Source organism: Mustelus asterias, chromosome 5, assembly GCF_964213995.1.
Source record: "Mustelus asterias chromosome 5, sMusAst1.hap1.1, whole genome shotgun sequence".
Taxonomy (NCBI): domain Eukaryota; kingdom Metazoa; phylum Chordata; class Chondrichthyes; order Carcharhiniformes; family Triakidae; genus Mustelus; species Mustelus asterias.
The window spans coordinates 123,489,406-123,517,342 of NC_135805.1; the positions used below are offsets into that span (position 1 = coordinate 123,489,406).

Genomic DNA, 27,937 nt, shown 5'->3' on the forward strand with positions numbered 1-27,937 from the left:
TCCGTAGCCATGGGTGTCAGGGGCATGTGGGAGACACTGCTGGCCATGGCTTGGACTCTTGCTGGCATTCTGGAGACACAGCAGGCCGAGGCTGTGAACGTCGACAACTTAGCCCAGGCTCAGGGGGCTAATGGTGAGGGGCTCCAGAGCCTGGCTCATTCAAAGAATAATATAGCGGAGGGGCTCCAGAGCTTGACCCAGTCTCAGAGTGCCAGGGCTGAGGGATCACAGACCATGGGGCAGACACATCTGGGCCTCCAGGACTGGCAGAGCCAAGTGACGCCGGAGCTTCTGGAGCTCAGTCCAACTACCCTGGCATCCCATAGTGTTCCTGGGCCTCTGGGCACCTTGAGGGACGAGGAAAGGCTGGAGCCTATGCCGGGGCCTTCCACACAGGAGACTCTGGACATCGAGACCTTCCGATTTCCTCACTTCCTCACACCAGGGCATCTCAGGGCCAGCTGGATGAACAGGGTGGCACAGAAACATCAGTGTCATCCGCAAGTCAGCCGGGGTCCTCCAGGTCTCGGGCCACCTAGGGAACAGCCGCCAAGAGCATCACAGGCAACAGGGCATGGATCGCAGCTGGACACCTCACCTCTGATGTGCATCCTCACGGAGCACTTAGAAGAAGCAGTAGGCCACACAAGATTAGAAAGTTGTAGGTTCACTAAGAGGGCACGGGTGAAGGTGATCGGTAGTCAGTGTTAAGTTTTGTTATATGTTAAGAACACAAACTGTTATTTGCCCCTCACAGCAGTGACTAACCTGACTCTGATTCTCTCCCCACAGAGCTGAGTGTTCCCCAGTCCCATGCATTGAGCTGTGCTGAGCAGAGCTGAGCTGTTAAGCTGTGCGAAACTCAGCCAAATGTTACAGAACTTGCCCTACTTTCCCCACCATCTACCAGACCCTTAGTCAAACTGGATCCCCTGTCATGCCACCCGCAGTGGCACCCCCGACCCATTGCCCCACATACTTGTGTTCCCAACCTTTACTGCTGCGTGAGCTAAGGTGGCACTGTGCAATTGGAGAAAAGGTAGGAGTCAGACCGGAGTGACACCAGCGGCAGAATCCTCGTGTGCCTGACAGCGAGTCGTCGTCATCATCCTCCAGCCTTCACCAAAGACTCGCTACCCATCCCAGCCCAGGCCCTTTAACCGGTTACTGTTATGTTTCTTGGGGATGGGGTGGTGGGATGAGAGAGGATGGGATAAGAGCGGGTGGGGAAAGGAAAGGGTTAAGGGCCCAGTTTGGGATTGTGGAGGGGTGGCAGTGGCTCCTGGGGTGTGGTGGAAGTGTGTTCGGAACAGTCCCCACACTGCACAGCACCTGCTATCAAGTCCTCCCTCACAGCCCTGCCCTGCTGCACACCTGCCGTTGCCGCAGGCCTTCATCCTCTGGCTCCTCATTTGGCAGGATGTTCACTTTGTCCTGTTGCCACTCCTCCTCCTCCTCCACCAGTTGGTCTCCCTGCTGCTGCACAATGTTGTGCAAGACACAGCAAACAATTATGATGCGTGAGCACGCACAGGGTCATACTGCAAGGCACCCCTAAAACGGTCCAGGCAGCAGAACTGCATTTTCAGCCGGCCAATGCACGACTCCACTACACGCTGAGTGGCAGCGTGAGCTTCACTATAACATGTCTCCGCCTTGGTCTCAGACCCCCGCACAGGCGTCATCAGCCATGACTTCAGCAGGTAACCCTCATCCCCCATGAGTCACCCAGCAGCCTGGGCTGGCATTCAAAGAGCCCAGGGATGCCCGACTGCCTCAGCACAAAGCTGTTGTGGACACTCCCTGGGTGGCGTGCACAGACCTGCATGATGTCCATGCGATGGTCACATACAATCTGTACATTCAGAGAATGGAAACCCTTGTGGTTGATGAATGGTTGCTCCTCACCTCGCGGGGACCGCAGGGTGGTGTGTCAAATGCCCCCTGGACATGGGGCATTCCTGCAATGGCCGAGAAGCCTGCAACCTGGGCCTCCTGCTGAGCCTGCCTAACATCAAAATTGATGTATTGGCCTGCCCGGGCATACAAGACATCTGTGACCTGGCGAACACATCCGTGGACGGAGGCCTGGGATATTCCACAGAAGTCGCCACTAGGTGCCTGAAATGACCCTGTTGCATACAAGTTGAGGCTCGCCGTCACCCTTACTTCCACTTGGAATGGACTCCCCTCAGGTGCCAGATGTGTGAGCACCTCACACAAGTGCAGGACTGTGTCTTTGGATAGTCTGAGCCAACGACGGCACATAACCTCCAACAGCCCCTTAAATCAATGCCTCGTCCGGTACCGCCTTTGCCTCCGCATCCTCCTCCTCCTGGCCACCCTTTCAGGAGACTGTTCTCCCACCTCCTGGCCTTCAGTAACAGCCCCCTCTCCTCCTTCCTATGGGCCTGCCATGGCTTTGTGCGTGGTAGATCATGTTTGACCAATCTATTAAGAGTTTTTCGAGGAGGTTACCAGGAAAGTGGATGAAAGGAAGGCGGTGGATGTTGTCTACCTGGATTTCAGCAAGGCCTTTGACAAGGTCCCTCATGGGAGGTTAGTTAGGAAGGTTCAGTCGCTAGGTATACATGGGGAGGTAGTAAATTGGATTAGACACTGGCTCAATGGAAGAAGCCAGAGAGTGGTTGTGGAGGATTGCTTCTCTGAGTGGAGGCCTGTGACTAGTGGTGTGCCGCAGGGATCGGTGTTGGGTCCATTGTTGTTTGTCATCTATATCAATGATCTGGATGATAATGTGGTAAATTGGATCAGCAAGGTTGTTGATGATCCAAAGATTGGAGGTGTAGTGGACAGTGAGGAAGGTTTTCAAAGCTTGCAGAGGGATTTGGACCAACTAGACAAATGGGCTGAAAAATGGCAAATGGAATTTAACGCAGACAAGTGTGAGATATTGCACTTTGGAAGGACAAACCAAAGAAGAACGTACAGGGTAAATGGTAGGACTCTGAAGAGTGCAGTTGAACAAAGGGATCTGGGAATACAGATACAGAATTCCCTAAAAGTGACGTCACAGGTGGATATGGTCGTAAAGAGTGCCTTTGGTACATTGGCCTTTATAAATCGGAGTATCGAGTATAAAAGTTGGAGTGTTATGGTAAGGTTATAAAAGGCATTGGTGAGGCTGAATTTGGAGTACTGTGTACAGTTTTGGTCACCTAGTTACAGGAAGGATGTAAATAAGGTTGAAAGAGTGCAGAAAAGGTTCACAAGGATGTTGCCGGGACTTGAGAAGCTGAGTTGCAGAGAGAGATTGAATAGGTTGGGACTTTATTCCCTGGAACGTAGAAGATTGAGGGGAGATTTGATAGAGGTGTATAAAATTTTGATGGGCATAGATAGAGTGAATACAAGCAGGCTTTTTCTGCTGAGGCTAGGGGAGAAAAAAACCAGAGGGCATGGGTTAAGGGTGAAAGGAGAAAAGTTTAAAGGGAATATTAGGGGGGGCTTCTTCACGCAGAGAGTGGTGGGAGTGTGGAATGAGCTGCCGGGTAAAGTGGTAAATGCGGGGACACCTTTTAACATTTAAGAAAAACTTGGATGGGTTCATGGATGAGAGGGGTGTGGAGGGATATGGTCCAAATGCAGGTCAGTGGGACTAGGCAAAAAATGGTTCGGCACAGACAAGAAGGGCCAAAAGGCCTGTTTCTGAGCTATGGTTCTATGGGAGAGTACGCGGGTGTGACCATTGAGCTCCCTTAAGCCATTGCCATGAGTGCAACTACAGCATTCCCTTCCAGGCATGTGTTGCAGGTCAAGGACACGGGGCAGGGAACGCTTCCTAATTATCATAAGGTGGGTTCCCTCCCATTGACTGCAGAGTACTTGCAGCATGAGTGTTTATGTTCACCTGAGCACTCCTGCTTGGAGCACCAGCTGCTTGAACTGATTAGCCCTGAAGCAGCACATGGTGCACTTCCCCCCCCCCACCCCCTTCCCACAACTCCCTAAAACCCCAGCATTCAGTCCAGTCTCTCACCACACCCCACTACCAGAACAAAGGAACAACACGGTGGCTGCAGAGAGCAGCCGAGCCAGCACTCTGTTAAGGGTCCCACCCTACCCCACTCCACAGGGCCAGGGCACTGAACCTGAACATCAGTCGGAAACTCGACACAGCAAGCAGCAAAACTCCAGGCCCTGCCTCCAACCTCCCCAGCACTCCAGGGGCTGCAGCTCCATCAAACCCACCTCCTTACTCCTGTTCAATGCTGCCACGCCAACTCCCAACTTTTATATACCTGGTGTAAACAGCGCCAGAGTGACATCACGCCAGAGAGGTGGGAGACGTTAACAAGGGTGGGGATTGCTGTCTCAGACCCGCTAATCAGATGCTAATATATGTAAAAGCATGCAAATACCGGTTACGCCTGATCTTTAGTGTGGTTCCTTCGCCGCCAAAAACCTTGGGTTGGGAGACGCAAACAGGGTGCGAACGCTCACACGTATCCCACAAATCGGCTGACACAGGAATCTCCTGGCCTGCATTAGAAAATTAGTGCAGTGGGATGGGAGAAACGCCTATTTTTTTCTCTGACACAGAGTTGTAACAGGGCCTGTGTATTCAATTCTGGGCACCACACTTTAGGAAGGATATGAAGGCTTAAGAGAGGGTGTGAGGAAGATTTAACACAATACTTTCAGCGATTAAATACTTCAGTTACACAGACAGACAGGGAAAGCTGGGCTTGTTCTTCTGGGAGAAAATATGGTTAAGAGCTGATTTTTTTTTTGAGGTGTTCAAAATCGTGAGTAGTTAGAAGGCAGGATTTTTAAGATGGCAGAGTTTCCCACTCAGCCACCCGAAGAATCGGCTGAGAACACATCACCACCTATCATGGCCGCCCCACAGCCATTGAAAGTGGCTGGAGGTGGGACTTCCACGTCACACTCAGGAGCAGGTCCCACCTCAGAGAGCTATTTGGTTGGCAGCTCTCTAGTCCCAGCAACGCCAGATGCTGCTGTGGACTGGACTGGAGACTAAGACCCGATAGGTATGGGCACCTCAGAATGGGGAGGGGAGGTGAGGCCCAGCGGTTGGGCAGAGAGGGGGGGGAAAGGGGAAAAAATAGGCAGTGCGGTGGTGGAATGTTTACAGAGAAGGTGAGTGCAGAGGGTGGGGAGTGAGCACCCACCCAGTTTGCAGGTAGATGGGAGTCTTTTAAGTATGACCCTGGCCTTCCCCATGGTGTTAACTAGTCAGATAATTAAAACTTTAAAGATGCCAGAGTAACAACAGAATGCTATTGTTGAAGGTTGTTATTGTTAAACATATGAGAAATGTTCACATGCTACATGTGAACCACAAAATAAAACATCTTAGAATAAGAGGACACAGACAATGCAATGAATCTTTATTATTTGTTACAGGGTGGTCATTCCGGCTCACCTGTTTATAGAACATAGAAAAAATACAGCACAAACAGGCCCTTCAGCCCACAAGTTGCGCCGGTCATGTCCCTACCTACCTAGGCTTATATATAGGCTTACCTATAACCCTCAATCCTATTAAGTCCCATGTACTCATCCAGAAGTCTCTTAAAAGACCTTATTGAGTTTGCCTCCACCACCACTGACGGCAGCCGATTAGACTCACCCACCACCCTCCGAGTGAAAAATTTACCCCCTGACATCTCCTCTGTACCTACTCCCCAGCACCTTAAACCTGTGTCCTCTCGTAGCAGCCATTTCAGCCCTGGGAAAAAGCCTCCGAGAATCCACCCGATCTATACCTCTCAACATCTTGTACACCTCTATCAGGTCACCTCTCATCCTTCATCTCTCCAAGGAGAAAAGAACGATCTCCCTCAGTCTATCCTCAAAAGGCATGCCAACCAATCCAGGCAACATCCTTGTAAATCTTCTCTGCACCCTTTCAATCATTTCCACATCCCTCCTGTAATGAGGTGACCAGAACTGAGCACAGTACTCCAAGTGGGGTCTGATGAGGGTCTTATAAAGCTCCATCATTATCTCCCGACTCCTAAACTCAATCCCTCGATTGATGAAGGCCAGCACACCATACGCCTTCTTAACCACTTCCTCTACCTGCGAGGCCGATTTAAGAGTCCTACGGACCCAGACCCCAAGGTCCTTCTGATCCTCTACACTGCTAAGAGTCTTACCCTTGATATTATACTCCTTCATCCCATTTGACCTGCCAAAATGGACCACTACACATTTATCCGGGTTGAAGTCCATCTGCCACTTCTCCGCCCAGTCTTGCATCCTATCTATGTCATGCTGCAGCTTCTGACATCCCTCCAACCTATCCACAACACCATCAACCTTCGTGTCGTCGGCAAACTTACCAACCCATCCTTCCACTTCCTCATCCAGGTCATTTATGAAAATGACAAACAGCAAGGGTCCCAGAACAGATCCCTGGGGCACTCCACTGGTGACCGACCTCCATTCAGAAAAATACCCATCGACAACCACTCTCTGCCTCCTTTGGGCAAGCCAGTTCTGAATCCACAAGGCAACAGCTCCTTGGATCCCATGCCCTCTCACTTTCTCGAGAATTCTTGCATGGGGGACCTTATCGAATGCCTTGCTGAAGTCCATGTAAACCACATCTACCGCTTTTCCTTCGTCAATGTTTAGGTCCAAACTATTATTTTGGACCAGGAAGGTCATTGACAATATAAGTGATACGATAGAATATTAGCTCAGTCAGTAATGGTGAACAAAAAAGTTTCAGGCAATCAGAATTAGTTAATAGCACAGTTAATTTAATTATTTTTGATATATGGCCCAGAACTGGAATTAACGTTCACCAGGCACTTGAAGTTCGTGAGTGTGACTATATTTATACATGCTATCTACTAAACCAGAAGTGCTGCAAAATTATGTTCATACCTTATTTAAGGCCCTCCATGAAAATATTCAATCAATCTTAAAGCACACAAGTGGTTGGGATCTGGAATGCACTGCTTGAATGTGTGCTGGAGGCAGGGTCAATTGAAAAGAGAATTGGATCATTACATGAAAAAGAAAAATTTGCTGGGGCTACAGGGAGAAGCCAGAGGAGTTGGACTGGGTGAACTGCTCCTCCAGAAGGCTAGCACAAATACAATGGGCTGAACGGTCTCCTTCTGTGCTTTAACCATTCCATGACTCTATGATGTGATGCAATGTTATTGAATTATTATCATTCAAGGGACTAGTTTTGTATCTGCAGCACAGTTTCCCAAACAAATTTATTTTTTATTATTAGTCAATCTGTAGTGGCACCCACATGAGAGGGTAATTTTGACTTTGTGTTATGGTATAAAATGTGTGATGGCAAGTCAGTAGTCATATTGTCATTTCTCCTGACTGATATCTCCATTAGGCTGCCCATTTATTACCCCCTTTTTGTGCAATCTTCACTTGAATCACAGTTCGAGGCTCAGGGGTTGAATGGACTATCTCTCACTGACTTAAATTAATCAGCATTTTGAAATCATTGGGATGGTGTTGGGAGGAAGTGGGGGGGGGGGGGCGGGGGGGTGCGTAGTCACTTGATGCAAGTATGGGAGTGACTGTGTTTTTGCGACCTCTGGCACTATTTATCTTTTAACCTTTTTATCCTGATACATAACCCATTATTATCCGATGTGCATAATCTGTGCTGTGATCCTGGAAGATCCTGGCCAAACTTTGGTGAAGGGGAGCTGAGTTAAGTCAAGGAATTGCTTGTTTGACCGGGGTGGGGCTCTTTGCAATTGCGGTTTCGCTGGTGAGCAGGCGTACACTTCCATGATGCTGTTGGCATTGAGATGATGGCCGGCATTATGAGTGAAGATGTGGATGATGGTCTTGGCACCCGGTACAGAGAATGGATGAAGCAGAGAAGAGAACCTTGTCAATGGAGAAGGCAGCTTCCTCGGTGAAGGCTCATCTGCAGTTTTGGAAATTCTGCTGCATGGTGTAGCGTACATCATGGCTGACTCAGTGAGATAGGGCTGGAAGAGTGCACGGTCTCCCAAGGTGTGCTGGGGATGAATTCTCAGCTGAATTGGAGAACTGGTTGCCATGTTTTCACAATCTCGATTTGAGGGCTGGGCCTCGAGTTCGCTGAAGCACATTGGGCCCGATTTTACCATCAATTTGTACCTGTTTTCGGGCATGAAAACTTGGTAAAGTCAGGCGTGAGGCGAGTAGCACAATCTGCGCCTGCCTCCGGGATGGTTCCCCCTTTACCAAGGCCCGAAAAAGGCCACAATCAGGACCATGTCCAAAACGGACACGACAGCCATTTAAATGCATTTGCATGCATTTAAATTGACTTAATGGGCTAGACACCCGACCTTACCGGCACGTCCCCCTTTACCACCGTGTTCGCTCATCCAGACTTGGCGCGAAACAGACATGCTCTACAAAAGCTCTAGCTAGTGAGGAGGTAAGTGCCGAGCGTCCAACGGCTCTCTGCTTGAGATTGGTGGGACGGAAGGGGAGATGGTCTGTTGCAACTCTGCATGTGATCAGTGAGCAGGATGGGGGGGTGGTCCGCTGCCACTCTGCCTGAGATGGGTGGGTGGGGTGAGGGGGGTTGGCGGGGGGGTGGGTTGGGGGTGGGAGGGGCCACGATCAGTCTGGGTGACAGAGGGGGTGGGGGAATAAGGGGGTCAGTAATGTTGGGGGGTGGGTGGGGCAATGTTTGTGGGGGCCAGGGGGAGGCATTATCCGGCCAGGGAGGGATATGGCAGGGGAGCCGCATTTCTATCATTCTTTTTTCTGCGCATGCGCAGTTGGAGGCGACGATCGGGACTGCAGGATATCGGATGCGTTAAGCCCCGCCCACAGGCTTCTGCAGCGCAATTCGGAATTGCTGATATTTTTTCAGGCAGAGAGCACATGGCGGTGCCTGAGAAGGGGTCTAAAAATCGGATCTGAAACACTCCCAGTTTCAAGTCCACCCAGCACTTAGAATTAAAATGGTAAAATAGGGCCCATTGTATCTGGTCTTCAATTCTTGGAGTCAGTTGAAGACATCAGATTTTGATGTCTTCACACCAGTTTTGTGTTGTTTTGTCCTTGGTGCTCGTCAAGAAGGGATGGGACAGGCAGACGGGTTGGGTCTCTGCCACCCGCCAGGGCCTAGGCTTTTCTTTGCTGGAGGTGCAGAGGCTTTATAAAATCATAGAATCCCTATGGTGCAGAAGGAGGCCATTCAGCCCATCGAGCCTGCACCGACAACAATCCCACCCAGGTCCTGGAATCCCACGTATCTACTCTGCTAATTTCCCTGACACTAAAGGGCAATTTAGCATGGCCAATCAACCTAACCCGCACATCTTTGGAGTTTGGGAGAAAATCAGAGCACCCGGAGGAAACCTTCCAGACACAGGGAGAATGTGCAAATTCCAAACTTCGGTGTTGCTTGCTAATCTTGTCGTGGCTTTGGCCTTTTCAAGCCATGTGGATGATTACATTACCCTGCAACTCCTCATTAATGCTGAATTTTGTTCCCTTGAGATTATAATCCTGCTTTTGTGATTGTGCTTTTTATCCCGACATGGGTGTATATATCACAGCACAGAAACATTTGTCACCTGTTATCCCGTTATACTGTGAAAATCAGGATGCACAATTTTGTCTTTTTGATAGTATTTGTCCACCTGTGGGCTTTGGTGGTCTAACGATGGAAGCCATAGTTTAACTATTTGTGGGTCTCTTTTCCATTGGGGAGTGTATTGAATTGGTTGTGTGACATGAGGGTTGTGCGGTATTTACCTGGTTTGTTTTTTTCTTTTATGTGCAGTGATCCTTGCATTTACACTGAGGGAGTACAACTTTTAGTGCCCTTCACTTTATTTTTAGATGAGTAGTGCCACACAGGATGGTGGGTGGGTGGTTTGGTGTAAAAATGTATTGGGAAATGTACTGAAGAGAGGTGGCAGTTTTTCAAGGAATGTCTGTCTAGAGTTCTACAGGACAACGTTCCGAGCAGACAGCGAGGTGTTGGTAGGTTAAAGGAACCGTGGTGCATGAAAGCTGTGCAGGACCTAGTCGGGAAGAAAAGGAAAGCATACAAAAGGTTCAGAGAGCTTGGCGAAGATAGGGATCTAGATGAGTATACGGCTTGTAGAAAGAGACTAAAGAAGGAAATTAGGAGAGCCAGAAGGGGTCACAAGAAGGCCTTGGCAGGTAGGATTAAGGAAAACCCTAAGGCGTTCTATAAATATGTGAAGAGTAAAAGGATGAGACGTGAAGGAATAGGGCCTATAAAAGGTGAAGGCGGGAAAGTCTGTACAGAACCAGTAGAAATGGCAGAGGTGCTTAATGAGTATTTTGCCTCGGTTTTCATAGAGGAGAAAGACCTGGGTGGATGTACTGCGGGCTTGCGGTGGACTGAAAAGATTGAGTATGTGGACTTTAAGAAAGAGGTTGTGCTGGAATCTTTGAATGGCATCAAGATAGATAAGTCGCCGGGTCCAGATGGGATGTACCCCAGGTTACTGTGGGAGGCGAGGGAAGAGATTGCAGAGCCTCTGGTGATGATCTTTGCGTCGTCGATGGAGACGGGAGAGGTGCCGGAGGATTGGAGGATTGCGGATGTGGTTCCTATTTTCAAGAAGGGGAATAGGGATAGCCCAGGAAATTACCGACCGGTGAGTCTAACCTCAGTGGTTGGTAAGCTGATGGAGAAGATCCTGAGGGACAAGATTTATGAGCATTTAGAGAGGTTTAGTATGCTCAAGAATACTCAGTATGGCTTTGTCAAAGGCAGATCGTGCCTTACAAGCCTGGTGGAGTTCTTCGAAAATGTGACTAAACACATTGACGAAGGGAAAGCAGCAGATGGGGTTTATATGGATTTTAGCAAGGCGTTCGATAAGGTCCCCCATGCAAGGCTTCTCGAAAAAGTGAGAGGTCATGGGATCCAAGGGGCTGCTGCCCTATGGATCCAGAACTGGCTTGCCCAAAGGAGGCAGAGAGTGGGTATAGATGGGTATTTTCTAAATGGAGGTCAGTCACCAGTGGTGTGCCCCAGGGATCTGTTCTGGGACCCTTGCTGTTTGTCATTTTCATAAATGACCTGGATGAGGAAGTGGAGGGATGGGTTGGTAAGTTTGCCGATGACACGAAGGTTGGTGGGGTTGTGGATAGTCTGGAGGGATGTCAGAAGTTACAGAGGGACATAGATAGGATGCAAGACTGGGTGGAGAAGTGGCAGATGGACTTCAACCCAGATAAATGTGTAGTGGTCCATTTTGGCAGGTCAAATGGGATGAAGGAATACAATATAAAGAGAAAGACTCTTAGTACTGTAGAGGATCAGAAGGACCTTGGGGTCCGGGTCCATAGGACTCTAAAATCGGCCCCGCAGGTGGAGGAGGCGGTTAAGAAGGCGTATGGTGTGCTGGCCTTTATCAATCGAGGGATTGAGTTTAGGAGTCCGGGGATAATGATGCAGCTATATAAGACCCTCGTCAGACCCCACTTGGAGTACTGTGCTCAGTTCTGGTCGCCTCATTACAGGAAGGATGTGGAAAAGATTGAAAGGGTGCAGAGGAGATTTACAAGGATGTTGCCTGGATTGAGTGGCATGCCTTATGAGGATAGGCTGAGGGAGCTCGGTCTTTTCTCCTTGGAGAGACATAGGATGAGAGGAGGCCTAATAGAGGTATATCAGATGTTGAGAGGCATAGATCGGGTGGACTCTCAGAGGCTTTTTCCCAGGGTGGAAATGGCTGCTACGAGAGGACACAGGTTTAGGGTGCTGGGGGGTAGGTACGGGGAAATGTTAGGGGGAAGTTTTTCACACAGAGGGTGGTGGGCGAGTGGAATTGGCTGCCATCAGTGGTGGTGGAGGCAAACTCAATAGGGTCTTTTAAGAGACTCCTGGATGAGTACATGGGACTTAATAGGATGGAGGGTTATAGGTAGGCCTATGACCGGGCCGAAGGGCCTGTTTTGTGCTGTAGTTTTTCTATGTTTCTAAAGATGGTTGGTATGGCCTTAAGTCTTTGTTGTGGGTGAGGAAAATCCTTCTTAGAACTATTGGGGTCGTGTTTTTGTTACCTTGGGATTTGCTTGTTTTCTGAGAAAGTACAGACAGGTCAAGTATCCTGGAAAAGACTGAGCCTTTTTGTTGCCGTTGGCATCTCTGATGTTGTTGGACTGCGGGAATTATGTTCTATTGCATGCCCGGGTTATCTGATTGATCCTTGGCCTTTATCATTAGAGTGATCTTTTATTTTGGTTAGGCTGCACAGGTAGTGGCAATGATTATTTGACTGTTGGAATGGATGGTGGGCACATTAATTGTTGTTAGGGTTTTTCTAATGAGGGGAAATGGGTTGAATCTTATTAATAGTAGGGCTATTTGGCACTTTTGGGGTATCTAGAGAAAGGGGTGGTTTGGTTTGTTCAATGTATAGGAGTGATGTGAGTAAGGGCTTGTTCGCCCTTATTTTAGGTATCATTGAGCAGGTTAGAGTAGTAATAGCAGTAGTGGGTTTCCCTAATCTTTTTCGGAGGAGGAGGGTTATATCTCTCCCCAAGATACCCTGTTGCTTGATGTCTTGTTGATTCTTCTCCTTGTTAGTAAGGTTTCCAGGAAGGTAATGGTTTAAGTTTTCCAGTGATGGGATGCCTGATCAGTGCCTCTGATATAGCTGGAGAGGAGGGAGGTTTGTAGGCTTAAGTGCGAGGAATTATAAGGCCATACCAACCATCATTTGTAAGTTTGTAGCCAAGGCAAGGTGTACGAATCCTCGCCTTATTAGTTCCTGTACATGAGTGTACACTGACATGCCACATCCCATACTAATTGTGGTATCCTGAGGTTCCCCTTTTTCTGGGTTATCTTTTCATTGCTGGGAGGTCTTGGGATGCTGAGTTAGTCCCCAGTTTACCCCAGAAGGGATCCTGTATATTGTGTAGCTCTGTCTCTATTATCCAATGGAGGAAGGTGTACACTATGGGGCCATGTGCTCATGATTGTATCCTGTGATCTTGAGATACCCCACTCATCCTTGCATCCTTTCTTTATCCGAGAGGAGACGCTGATTATAACGATTGCAATGATTGATAATTGGAATCATTTGTATGAATATTCATTGGTCTTTTCTGCATAGTTATGTGAAATAATGGTCACTCAACTCTTCTAGATTTTGGGGATTTGTTGCGATTAGTGGCAAATGTAAAATCGAAAACTTCCAATAAAAACATTCTAAAATAACTCATTGGGGTCGATTGATCCTTGGTTTAGACACACCTGTGCAGTGTGCCTGGTAGACTAGGCAGGAGGCTATGTAGAGAGAAGGGCCTCACTAATAGTTAGCTGGCAGATGTACATACATTGAATTTTAATATGCTAATTTTTAAAATCATATTCTTTTGACCATTGCCAGTCTCAGTTTCAAAGTGACAAAATCATTTATAACTCTTGATTCTTCTCCTAACTGCAAAAATCCAGCCTCTCGTGTGAACCACAGACCAATTATTACATAATCAAGTTAATGTTTCTACGTACCTGGGGCACCCATTTTGGAGATACAAAACTGGTGGCTTCAATGACAGATAAGCCCGTTTCTGACAGCAGGTTGATCAACTTAATTTTTACTTCCGTTGGTACAATCACCTGAAAATTTCATCCAAATATGGTAAAATACCAATCTTCTTGAAATGTTAATTAACTATGGTACAACAAATGGTAGATGCTGTTCTTGACAAATGTATCAGCAAAACACCAAAAATAGACTAAGTGCTTTCCAAATAGAAATATTGATAAAGAGGACACTACTCTTTGACACCCAGTATCTTGTCCATAATGTATATTAGAAAATTACACCTGCACTGTTTAGGTTTTTCCAATGTAACAGAACTGCTGTTTGTCAAAAGGACAGTGTCATTAAGGTACTTAATCATGTGGGCATGATGTGCCCTCAGCACAACCACACTCGAGATCAGCCTGAGCCATAAAAATTAAGGATCAACACTGGATATGAATGGCTGATAGAGTCATAGAGGTTTACAGCATGGAAACAGGACCCAACTTGTCCATGCTGCCCAGTTTTTACCATTAAGCCAGTCCCAATTACCTGCGTTTGGCCCATATCCCTCAATACCAATCCTATCCATGTAACTGTCTAAATGCTTTTTAAAAGACAAAATTGTACTGCTACCTCTGGCAACTCGTTCCAGACACACTCAACCCTCTGTGTGAAAACATTGCCCCTCCTGGAGCCTTTTGTATCTCTCCCCTCACCTTAAACCTATGCCCTCTAGTTTTAGACTCCCCTACCACTGGGAAAAGATGTTGACTATCTATTTTCTCTATACCCCTCACGGTAGCACAGTGGTTAGCACTGCTGCTTCACAGCTCCAGAGACCTGGGTTCGATTCCCGGCTTGGGTCACTGTCTGTGTGGAGTTGGCACATTCTCCTCGTGTCTGCGTGGGTTTCCTCCGGGTGCTCCGGTTTCCTCCCACAGTCCAAAGATGTGCGGGTTAGGTTGATTGGCCATGCTAAAATTGCCCTTAGTGTCCTAGGATGTGTAGATTAGAGGGATTAGTGGGTAAAATATGTAGGGATATGGGGGTAGGGCCTGGGAGGGATTGTGGTCGGTGCAGACTCGATGGGCCGAATGGCCTCTTTCTGTACTGTAGGGTTTCTATGATTTCTATGATTATTTTATAGACCTCTTTAAGTTCTCCTAAGTCGCTTACCTCCAGAGAAAAAAGTCCCAGTCTATCCAGCCTCTCCTTATAACTCAAACCATCAAGTCCCGGTAGCATCCTAGTAAATCTTTTCTAGTTTAATAATATCCTTTGTATAATAGGGTGACCAGAACTGTACACAGTATTCCAAGTGTGGCCTTACCAATGTCTTGTATAACTTCAACAAGACGTCCCCACTCCTGTATTCTGACCAGCGAAACCAAGCATGCCAAATGCCTTCTTCACCATCCTGCCCACCGATGATTCCACTTTCAAGGAGCTATGAACCTGTACCCCGACATAAAGAACAAAAGAACAAAGAACAGTACAGCACTGGAAACAGGCCCTTCAGCCCTCCAAGCCTGTGCCGTTCATTGGTCCAACTAGACCATTCCTTTGTATCACTCCATTCCCAGACTGCTCATGTGACTATCCAGGTAAGTCTTAAACGATGCCAGCATGTCTGCCTCCACCACCCTACTTGGCAGCGCATTCCAGGCCCCCACCACTCTCTGTGTAAAAAACGTCCCTCTGATATCTGAGTTATACCTCGCCCCTCTCACCTTGAGCCTGTGACCCCTCGTGATCGTCACCTCCGACCTGGGAAAAAGCTTCCCACTGTTCACCCTATCTATACCCTTCATAATTTTGTACACCTCTATTAGGGCTCCCCTCATTCTCCGTCTTTCCAGGGAGAACAAGCCCAGTTTACCCAATCTCTCCTCATAGCTAAGACGCTCCATACCAGGCAACATCCTGGTAAACCTTCTCTGCACTCTCTCTAACACCTCCACGTCCTTCTGGTAGTGCGGCGACCAGAACTGGACGCAGTATTCCAAATGTGGCCTAACCAGCGTTCTATACACCTGCAACATCAGACTCCAGCTTTTATACTCTATACCCCGTCCTATAAAGGCAAGCATACCATATGCCTTCTTCACCACCTTCTCCACCTGTGCTGCCACCTTCAAGGATTTGTGGACTTGCACACCCAGGTCCCTCTGTTTCTGTACTCTTGATGGCTCTGCCATTTATTGTATAACTCCCCCCTACATTAGTTCTTCCAAAATGCATTACTTTGCATTTATCTCTTTGTTCTGTAACTCTCCCAACACCCATTAACTGAGTAAATCCTGCCCTGGTTTGGTCTCCCAAAATGCATCACCTCACATTTATTTCAATTAAACTCCATCTGCCATTCATCAGCCCACTGGCAAAATTGATCAAGATCCTGTTGCAATCCTAGATAAACTTTCCTCACTGTCCACAATGCCATCAATCTTGGTGTCATCTGCAAACTTACTAACCATGCCTCCTAAATTCCCATCCAAATCATTAATATAACTGACAAATAACAGTGGACCCAGCATCAATCCCTGAAGCGTACCACTGGTCACAGGACTCCAGTTTGAAAATCAACCCTCTATAACCACCCTCTGTCTTCTGTCATCAAGCCAATTTTGTATCCAATTGGCTACTTCACCCTGGATCCTGTGAGATTTAACCTTGTGTAACAACCTACCATGCGGTACCTTGTCAAAGGCCTTGCTAAAGTCCATGTAGACAACGTTGACTGCACTGCCCTCATCTACCACCTTGGTTACCCCTTCAACAAACTCAATCAAATTCGTGAGACATGATGTTTCACTCATAAAGCCATGCTGACTGTCCCTAATCACTCCTTGCCCTCTAAATGCCTGTAGATCCTGTCTCTCAAAATACTTTCCAGCAACTTACCCACTATAGACATTAGGCTCACCGGCCTGTAGTTTCCAGGCTTTTCCATACAACATACATATTTTTTCGTTAGAGAGAAGAAGGTTAAGAGGTGACTTAATAGAGGCATATAAGATGATCAGAGGATTAGATAGGGTGGACAGTGAGAGCCTTTTTCCTCGGATGGTGATGGCTAGCACGAGGGGACATAGCTTTAAATTGAGGGGTGATAGATATAGGATAGGTGTCAGAGGTAAGTTCTTTACTCAGAGAATAGTAAGGACGTGGAATGCCCTGCCTGCAACAGTAGTGGACTCACAAACATTAAGGGCATTTAAAATGGTCATTGGATAAACATATGGATGATATTGGAATAGTGTAAGTTAGATGGGCTTTAGATTGGTTTCACAGGTCAGCGCAACATCGAGGGCCGAAGGGCCTGTACTGCGTTGTAATGTTCTATGTTCTATTAACCCTTTTTAAACAAAGGCACAACATTTGTCATCCTCCAATCTTCAGGCACCTCACTTGTGGCTGTCAGTGATTCAAATATCTCTGCTAGGGAACCTGCAACGTCCTGGGATAAACTTCATCAGGTCCCGGGGATTTATCTACCTTCATGGGCTTTAAGATTTCCAGCACCACCTTCTCTGTAATATGTAAACTCCTCAAAGTATCACTATTTATTTCCCCAAGCTCCCTAACATACATGCTTTAATCAAAGTAAATACTGATGAAAAATATTCATTTAGGATCTCACCCATCTCTTCTGGATCCACACATAGCTGACCTTGTTGATCCTCAAGAGGTCCTAAACTTTCCCTAGTTACTCTTTTGCCTTTATGCATTTGTAGAAGCCCTTTGGATTCTCCTTTGCCTTATCTGTCAAAGCAATCTCATGTCTCCTTTTTGCCCTCCTGATTTCTCTCTCAACTCTACTCCGACACCCTCTATACACTTCCAGCTGCCTATACATGTCAAATGCCACCACCTTCTTTTTTGCCCAGGGCCTCAATACCCCAAGTCATCCAGAGTTGCCCTTTACCCTAAAAGGAATGTGCTTCTCCTGAACCCTGGTTAACCCAATTTTGAAAGCCTCTTGCTTACCAGATGTCCCTTTGCCTGCTAACAAACCCCCCAATCAACTTTTGAAAGTTCCTGTCTAATAACACCAAAATTGACCTTTCCCCAATTTAGAATTTTAACCTTTGGACCAGATCTATCATTCTCCATAGTTATCTTAAAACTAATGGAATTATAGTCACTGGCCCTAAAGTGATCCCTCACTAACACTTCTGTCACCTGCCCTTCCTCATTTCCCAAGAGGTCGTCAAGTTTTGCCCCCTCTCTAATCAGGCCATTCACATACCGAATGAGAAATTCCTCCTGAATACACTCAACACATTTCTCTCGTTCCAAGCTCCTAATGCTATGGTCGTCCCAGTCAATGTTGGGAAAGTTAAAATCCCCTACTATTACCGCCCTATTTTTCTTGGAACTATCTGTAATCTCCTTACATATTTGTTCCTCAATTTCCTGCTGACTATTTGGGGGCCTATAGTACAACCCTATCAAAGTGATCTGCCCCTTCTTATTTCTCATTTCTACCCATATCGACTCAGTGCGCGAACCCTCAGAAATATCCCCCCCTCAGTACTGCCATGATATTCTCCCTAATTAAAAACGCAACTTCCCCTCCTCTCGTATCTCCTGTTCTATCTTTCCTATAGCATCTGCGCCCTGAAACATTGAGTTGCTAGTCCTGTCCTTCCCTTAGCCATGTTTCAGTAATTGCTATAATATCCCAGTCCCATGAACTCATCCATGCCCTGAGTTCATCTGCCTTACCCATCAGGCCTCTTGCATTGAAATAAATGCAGTTTAGAACAAAGAACAAAGAAAATTACAGCACAGGAAGAGGCCCTTCGACCCTCCAAGCCTGCACCAACCATGCTGCCCGACTGAACTAAAAACCCCTACTCTTCCGGGGACCAAATCCCTCTAGTCTCATCCTATTCATGTATTTGTCAAGACGCCCCTGAAAAGTCACTACCGTATCCGCTTCCACGACCTCCCCCGGCAACGAGTTCCAGGCACCCACTACTCTCTGTGTAAAAAATTCTGCCTCGTGCATTTCCTTTAAACCTTGCCCATCGCACCTTAAACCTGTGCCCTCTAGTAATTGATTCTACCACCCTGGGAAAAGGCTTCTGACTATCCACTCTGTCCATGCCTCTCATAATCTTGTAGACTTCTATCAGGTCACCCCTCAACCTCCATCATTCCAGTGAGAACAAACCAAGTTTCTCCAACCTCTCTTCATAGCTAATGCCCTCCATACCAGGCAAAATCCTGGCAAATCTTTTCTGTGCCCTCTCCAAAGCCTCCATATCCTTCTGGTCGTGTGGTGACCAGAATTGAACACTATATTCCAACTAAGGTTCTATAAAGCTGCAACACGGCTTGCCAATTTTTAAACTCAATGCCCCAGCCGATGAAGGCAAGCATGTCGAATGCCGCCTTGACTACCTTCTCCACCTGCATTGCCACTTTCAGTGACCTGTGTACCTGTACACCCAGATCCCTTTGTCTATCAATACTCTTAAGGGTTCTGCCATTTGCTGTATATTTCCTATCTATATTAGACCTTCCAAAATGCATTACATTTGTCCGGATTAAACTCCATCTGCCATCTCTCCGCCCAAGTCTCCAACCGATCTATATCCTGCTGTATCCTCTGATGGTCCTCATCGCTATCTGCAAATCCACCAACCTTTGTGTCGTTTGCAAACTTACTAATCAAACCAGTTACATTTTCCTCCAAATCATTTATATATATTACAAACAGTAACGGTCCCAGCACTGATCCCTGAGGAATGCCACTTGTCACAGCCCTCCATTCAGAAACACACCCTTCCACTGCTACCCTCTGTCTTCTTTGACCGAGCCAGTTTTTTATCCACCTTGCCAGCTCACCTCTGATCCCATGCGACTTCACCTTCTGCACCAGTCTGCCATGAGGGAACTTGTCAAAGGCCTTACTGAAGTCCATGTGGACAATATCCACTGCCCTACCCTCATCAATCATTTTTGTCACTTCCTCGAAAAACTCGATCAAGTTCGTGAGTCATGACCTCCCCTTCACAAAACCATGTTGCCTCTCACTAATACATCCACTTATTTCCAAGTGGGAATAAATCCTGTCTCGAAAAATCCTCTCCAATAATTTCCCTACCACTGATGGTGCTCACCGGCCTGTAATTAACTGGATTATTCTTGCGACCCTTCTTAAACAAAGATTCTTTAATCTAGACTTCCCTTGCTCTCTGCCCTACTTTTGCCTGACCTGTCTAGTACTAAATCACTAACACTGCCTTTACTATTTAACATGCTCTCTTTAACTTCCATGCTGTCCTCAACCTTCTCTTCTATCTCCCTACTGCTTTGGGTCCCACCCCGCTGCCAAACTAGTTTAAACTCTCCCGAGTGCCTCTAGCAAATCTCCCCACCAGGATATTCGTCCCCCTCCAGTTCAGATGTAACCAGTCCCTCTTGAACAGGTCACACCTGCCTCAGGAGAGATCCAAATGATCCACAAATCTAAATTCCTGCTTCCTGCACAAATTGTCAAGCCACACATTTATTTGTCTATTCTTCCTATTCCTACTCTTGCTAGCATGTGGCACCAGCAGTAATAGAAATTACTAACCTCAAAGTCCTGCACTTTAGCCTTCTGCCTAACTCTCTATATTCATACTTCAGGACCTCATCCCTATGTCGTTGGTACCAATGTGTACAACGACTTCTGGCTGTTCACCCTCACCTTTATGAATGTCCTGTAACTGCTCAGAGACGTCCTTGCTGAAATCCATATACACCACATCAACCGCTTTACCCTCATCCACCTCTTTGGTCACCTTCTCAAAGAACTCAATAAAGGTTTGTGAGGCACGGCCAACCCTTCACAAAACCGTTCTGACTATCCCTAATCAAATTATTCCTTTCCAGATTATTACAAATCCTATCTCTTATAATCCTTTCCAAAACTTTGCCCACAACAGAAGTAAGGCTCACCAGTCTATAATTACCAGGGTTGTCCCTACTCCCCTTCTTGAACAAGGGGACAACATTTGCTATCCTCCAGTCTTCTGGCACTGTTCCTGTAGACAATGACGACCCAAAGATCAAAGCCAAAGGCTCTGCAATCTCCTCTCGAGCCTCCCAGAGAATCCTAGCATAAATCCCATCTGGCCCAGGGGACTTATCTATTTTTACCCTTTCCAGAATTGCTAACACCTCCTCCTTATGAACCCCAATCCCGTCCAGTCCAACAGCCTGCATCTCAGTACTCCCCTCGACAACACTGTCCCTTTCCTGTGTGAATACCGACGAAACATATTCATTTAGTGCCTCTCCTATCTCTTCAGACTCCACGCACAACTTCCCACGACTGTCCTTGACTGGCCCTAATCTTACCCTAGTCATTCTTTTACTCCTGACATACCTATAGAAAGCTATAGGGTTTTCCTTGATCCTACCTGCCAAAGACTTCTCATGTCCCCTCCTGGCTCTTCTTAACTCTTTCTTTAGGTCCTTCCTGGCTAACTTGTAACTCTCAAGCGCCCTAACTGAGCCTTCACGTCTCATCTTAACATAAGTCTCCTTCTTCCTCTTCACAAGAGATTCAACCTCTTTAGTCACACGACTGCTTCCTCCCTGCCTGACAGGTACATATTTATCAAGGACGCGTAGTAGCTGTTCCTTGAACAAGCTCCACATTACAATTGTGCCCATCCCCTGCAGTTTCCTTCCCCAACCTATGCCAGCTAAATCTCGCCTAATCGCATCATAATTTCCTTTCCCCCAGCTATAACTCTTGCCCTTTGGTATATACCTATCCCTTTCCATTGCTAAGGTAAACGTAATCGAATTGTGGTCACTGTCACCAAAGTGCTCACCTACCTCCAAATCTAACACCTGGCCTGGTTCATTACCCAGTACCAAGTCCAATGTGGGCTGGCCTCTTAACATAGAACATAGAAAGCCACAGCACAAACAGGCCCTTCGGCCCACAAGTTGCGCCGATCACATCCCCACCTCTAGGCCTATCTATAGCCCTCAATCCCATTAAATCCCATGTACTCATCCAGAAGTCTCTTAAAAGACCCCAACGAGTTTGCCTCCATCACCACCGACGTCAGCCGATTCCACTCACCCACCACCCTCTGAGTGAAAAACTTACCCCTGACATCTCCTCTGTACCTACCCCCCAGCACCTTAAACCTGTGTCCTCTCGTAGCAACCATTTCAGCCCTTGGAAATAGCCTCTGAGAGTCTACCCTATCCAGACCTCTCAACATCTTGTAAACCTCTATCAGGTCACCTCTCATCCTTCGTCTCTCCAGGGAGAAGAGACCAAGCTCCCTCAACCTATCCTCATAAGGCATGCCCCCCAATCCAGGCAACATCCTTGTAAATCTCCTCTGCACCCTTTCAATGGCTTCAACATCTTTCCTGTAATGAGGTGACCAGAACTGCGCGCAGTACTCCAAGTGGGGTCTAACCAGGGTCCTATAAAGCTGCAGCATTATCTCCCGACTCCTAAACTCAATCCCTCGATTAATGAAGGCCAGTACGCCGTACGCCTTCTTGACCGCATCCTCCACCTGCGAGGCCGATTTAAGAGTCCTTTGGACCCGGACCCCAAGGTCCTTCTGATCCTCTACACTGCTAAGAATGGTACCCTTCATATTATACTGCTGCTTCATCCCATTGGATCTGCCAAAATGGATCACCACACACTTATCCGGGTTGAAGTCCATCTGCCACTTCTCCGCCCAGTCTTGCATTCTATCTATGTCTCGCTGCAACTTCTGACATCCCTCCAAACTATCCACAACACCACCTACCTTGGTGTCGTCAGCAAACTTACCAACCCATCCCTCCACTTCCTCATCCAGGTCATTTATGAAAATGACAAACAGCAAGGGTCCCAGAACAGATCCCTGGGGCACTCCACTGGTCACTGACCTCCATGCAGAGAAAGACCCCTCCACAGCCACTCTCTGCCTTCTGCAGGCAATAAGAAGTTTAACAACACCAGGTTAAAGTCCAACAGGTTTATTTGGTAGCAAAAGCCACACAAGCTTTCGAGGCTCTGAGCCCCTTCTTCACCTGAAGAAGGGGCTCAGAGCCTCGAAAGCTTGTGTGGCTTTTGCTACCAAATAAACCTGTTGGACTTTAACCTGGTGTTGTTAAACTTCTTACTGTGTTTACCCCAGTCCAATGCCGGCATCTCCACATCATGACTACCTTCTGCAGGCAAGCCAGTTCTGGATCCACAAGGCAACAGCCCCTTGGATCCCATGCCCTCTCACTTTCTCAAGAAGTCTTGCATGGGGGACCTTATCGAACGCCTTGCTGAAGTCCAGATAGACCACATCCACCGCTCTTCCTTCGTCAATGTGTTTGGTCACATTTTCAAAGAACTCAACCAGGCTCGTAAGGCACGACCTGCCCTTGACAAAGCCATGCTGACTACTTTTGATCATACTAAACTTCTCTAGATGATCATAAATCCTGTCTCTCAGGATCCTCTCCATCAACTTACCAACCACTGAGGTTAGACTCACCGGTCGGTAATTTCTCTTGTTGGTCTATCTACATACTGCGTCAGGAAGCCTTCGTGCACACATTGGATAAAAACTGACCCCTCTAAAGTACTCGAACTATAGCTTTTCGAGTCAATATTTGTAAAGTTAAAGTCCCCCATAACAACTACCCTGTTACTTTCGCTCCTATCCAGAATCATCTTTGCAATCCCTTCCTCTACATCTCTGGAACTTTTCGGAGGTCCATAAAAAACTCCCAACAGGGTGACCTCTCCTTTCCTGTTTCTAACCTCAGCCCAAACTACCTCAGTAGACGAGTCCTCATCAAATGTCCTTTCTGCCACCGTAATACTATCTTTGACTAACAATGCCACACTTCCCCCTCTTTTCTAAACCCTGGAACCTGCAACAACCATTCCTGTCCCTGCTCTATCCATGTCTCCGAGATGGCCACAACATCGAAATCCCAGGTACCAGCCCATGCTGCAAGCTCACCCACCTTAGAACCATAGAAAACCATAGAAAATTACAGCTCAGAAACAGGCCTTTTGGCCCTTCTTGTCTGTGCCGAACCATTTTATGCCTAGTCCCACTGACCTGCATTTGGACCATATCCCTCCACACCCCTCTCATCCATGAACCCATCCAAGTTTTTCTTAAATGTTAAAAGTTTACCACTTTATCCGGCAGCTCATTCCACACTCCCACCACTCTCTGCGTAAAGAAGCCCCCCCCTAATATTCCCTTTAAACTTTTCTCCTTTCACCCTTAACCCATGCCCTCTGGTTTTTTTCTCCCCTAGCCTCAGCAGAAAAAGCCTGCTTGCATTCACTCTATCTATACCCATCAAAATCTTATACACCTCTATCAAATCTCCCCTCAATCTTCTACGCTCCAGGGAATAAAGTCCCAACCTATTCAATCTCTCTCTGTAACTCAGCTTCTCAAGTCCCGGCAACATCCTTGTGAACCTTCTCTGCACTCTTTCAATCTTATTTACATCCTTCCTGTAACTAGGTGACCAAAACTGTACACAATACTCCAAATTCGGCCTCACCAATGCCCTATATAACCTTACCATAACACTCCAACTTTTATACTCGATACTCCGATTTATAAAGGCCAATGTACCAAAGGCACTCTTTACGACCATATCCACCTGTGACGTCACTTTTAGGGAATTCTGTACCTGTATTCCCAGATCCCTCTGTTCAATTGCACTCTTCAGAGTCCTACCATTTACCCTGTACGTTCTACTTTGATTTGTCCTTCCAAAGTGCAATATCTCACACTTGTCTGCGTTAAATTCCATTTGCCATTTTTCAGCCCATTTTTCTAGTTGGTCCAAATCCCTCTGCAAGCTTTGAAAACCTTCCTCACTGTCCACTACACCTCCAATCTTTGTATCATCAGCAAACTTGCTGATCCAATTGACCACATTATCATCCAGATCATTGATATAGATGACAAACAACAATGGACCCAACACCGATCCCTGCGGCACACCACTAGTCACAGGCCTCCACTCAGAGAAGCAATCCTCCACAACCACTCTCTGGCTTCTTCCATTGAGCCAGTGTCTTATCCAATTTACTACCTCCCCATGTATACCTAGCGACTGAACCTTCCTAACTAACCTCCCATGAGGGACCTTGTCAAAGGCCTTGCTGAAATCCAGGTAGACAACATCCACCGCCTTCCCTTCATCCATTTTCCTGGTAACCTCCTCGAAAAACTCTAATAGATTGGTCAAACATGACCTACCACGCACAAAGCCATGTTGACTCTCCCTAATAAGTCCCTGTCTATCCAAATATTTGTAGATCCTATCCCGTATCACACCTTCCAATAACTTGCCCACCACCGACGTCAAACTTACTGGCCGATAATTTCCCGGATTTCTTTTGGAACCTTTTTTAAACAACGGAACAACATGAGCCACCCTCCAATCATCCGGCACCTCCCCCGTGAATACTGACATTTTAAATATGTCTGCCAGGGCCCCTGCAAGTTCAACACTAGCTTCCCTCAAGGTCCGTGGGAATACCCTGTCCGGTCCTGGGGATTTATCCACTCTGATTTGCCTCAAGACAGCGAGCACCTCCTCCCCTTTAATCTGTAAAGGTTCCATGGCCTCCCTACCAGTTTGCCCTATTTCCGTAGACTCCATGCCCGTTTCCTCAGTAAATACGGATGCAAAAAAACCATTTAGTATCTCCCCCATCTCTTTTGGTTCCATACACAGTCTACCACTCTGGTCTTCAAGAGGACCAATTTTATCCCTCGCTATCCTTTTGCTCCTAACATACCTATAGAAGCTCTTTGGATTTTCCTTCACTCTGTCTGCCAAAGCAACCTCATGTCTTCTTTTAGCCCTCCTGATTTCCCTCTTAAGTAGCTTCTTGCACTTTTTATGCTCCTCGAGCATCTGATCTGTTCCTTGCTGCCTGTACATTTCATACAACTCTCTCTTCCTCTTAATCAGTGTTACAATCTCCCTCGAGAACCAAGGTTCCTTATTCCTATTTACTTTGCCTTTAATCCTGACAGGAACATACAAACTCTGCACTCTCAAAATTTCTCCTTTGAAGGCCTCCCACTTTCCATTTACATCCTTACCAGAGAACAGCCTGTGCCAATCCACACTTCCCAGATCCCTTCTCATTTAATCAAATTTGGCCTTTTTCCAGTTCAGAACTTCAACCCGAGGACCAGATCTATCCTTATCCACGATCAGGTTGAAACTAATGGCATTATGATCACCTTATACCGGATGCTCCTGGCGTTGAAGTATACACACTTCAAACCACCTTCCTGCCTGCCAGTACACTCCTGCGACCCTGAAACCTCATCCATGACCTCACTACTCTCAACCTCCTGTACACCGGAGCTACAATTCAGGTACCCACCCCCCTGCTGAATTAGTTTAAACCCTCCCGAAGAGCATTAGCAAAGTTCCCCCCCAAGATATTGGTACCCCTCTGGTTCAGGTGCAGACCATCCTGTTTGTAGAGGTCCCACCTACCCCAGAAAGAGCCCCAATTGTCCAGGTATCTGAAACCCTCCCTCCTGCACCATCCCTGTAACTTAATGTACTTAGCTTAATGTACTTAATCATTCAGTCATCAAGATGATGTGAGAAAACACTTCCTATCTTGGTGTTAGGTAAAGTGGGCATTGCGTATTTGATATTTGGGTGCATTCCACCTCATTGATCACCAAATGCACAACTACAAAATACAAAAATCTGCTCTAAAGTCTTTATTTCCCCTCTCTCACAGAATCTTTTGGATATGTACAACGAGGAGATAGCTCATCTGCTAGACTCAGCTCCCTGTCAATCAATAAGCGTCTAAATAAAAGTTAAAAGGTAGAATGGAACATAGGCACAGGAATGGGCCATTCAGCTCCTTGAGCCTGTTCCACCAATCAATTAAATTGAGGTTGATTTGTACCTTCACTCCATCTACCTGTGTTGGTTCCATAATCCTTAGTGCCACTGCCTAATACAAATCTGTCAATCTCAGTTTTGAACTCTGTTCAATATAAAAGGTATGTTGAACATAATTTAGAAAAATACTTATGACAAAATATAATTATTTTCTTGGTTTAGATTCACAAAGTAAGCTAATTACACTCAGACTTACTGTATTCAATATTATTTTTTTGCCAAATTAAACATACCTTCTCATTCTGTAGACCATCCCTAGGTCCAACTTCAACTATCTTTACAAATTCAGGGAGGGCTGGTGTAACATTTTTCTGGAAGTAAAAAAAAAAGTAAAAACTGAAGCAAAGTTTAAATTCCACCAGGCACGTTTCTGCTGTTTTCTGGGATTCAATATATTTGCAAAGCTTTGGGACCAATATTCCTCACACGTGTCATCCAGGGTTCTGTTAGTAGCACTGATTCCTCTCTCACACAAGGCTGTGGGTTCAAGTCCCATTCCAGAACTTGAGCACATTCCATTGCAGTACTGAGGGAGTACAGCACTGTCAGATGTACCTTCATCCAGATAAGATTCCCCTGAAAATATATTAATTTGTAGAAGAGGGTAATTATCCTTGGTGTCTTGGTAATATTTATCCCTCAATCAACATCACAAAAAACTGCTTATTTGGTCAAAATCACATTGCTGTTGAAATTACTAGGAACAAACAGTTGTGTTATTTATGTTACAACAGTGACTATGTTTCAAAAGTATTTCCTTGGCTATAAAGTACTTTGAGACGTTCAGTGGCTGTGCAAGGTGCTATCTAAATCTTTCTTTCATCTACTCCCCGTGATATGACATAGTTTCAGTGAAAGAGGAAAGCCTTCCTTACAGTCTCCAGGTGGAAGATAATATATCATAAGAATCAACATCACAAATCCTTCCTTAAGTGACCAGACGGAAGAAAATATATTATGAGAAAACCGCAAATCTTGTAAAAACATACAGTAGTTGGACTTGTTTGTTTTCACCTTGCAAAGAGACCCTAAACATCCCCTGGAATACAAGTCACATTATGCTATTGTTTCAATGACACACATTTAATATGAACATTTAGGGGATATTTTCATAATGAGACTTCCAGGTTGAAATCAATGCTGCAGATTTCAAATCTCCAATGGGTCAGATCCAACCTGGCAGGGCAATTGTAACTCTGTGCTGGAATGGAGAGTTCCCATTGCAGGAAGCTGAAGAATATGAAATCAAAAGGGAGTCCGATCATGTCTTCCACTGAATCACTTCAATCAGGACAGAATATCAAAGGTGGCATCCGAGTATTTTGTGTTCCATACTACTTTACTAAAGAAATTCAGTATGGAATTGGAAAGGCAGCAGAAAGATGAACAAATATTAACATGGGGTTCCATATGAACACATGAAAATAAATAGCAATATTCACAACAAAAGATTAACATTTTAAAAACAAATTTGTATTGATGGG

General features: G+C 46.4%; 1 protein-coding gene across 1 annotated transcript in view; it reads right to left on the reverse strand.

Moving 5' to 3' along the window:
* Window positions 1-27,937, reverse strand: part of hmgcll1 (3-hydroxymethyl-3-methylglutaryl-CoA lyase like 1) — a 171,667-nt gene that overhangs the window by 138,664 nt on the left and 5,066 nt on the right. The window contains exons 2-3 of the mRNA XM_078213591.1: window positions 26,687-26,764; window positions 13,490-13,597 (exon numbers count right to left, since the gene is read on the reverse strand). Coding sequence (XP_078069717.1) covers window positions 13,490-13,597; window positions 26,687-26,764 — 186 coding nt within the window. The remainder of the gene's footprint in view (window positions 1-13,489; window positions 13,598-26,686; window positions 26,765-27,937) is intronic.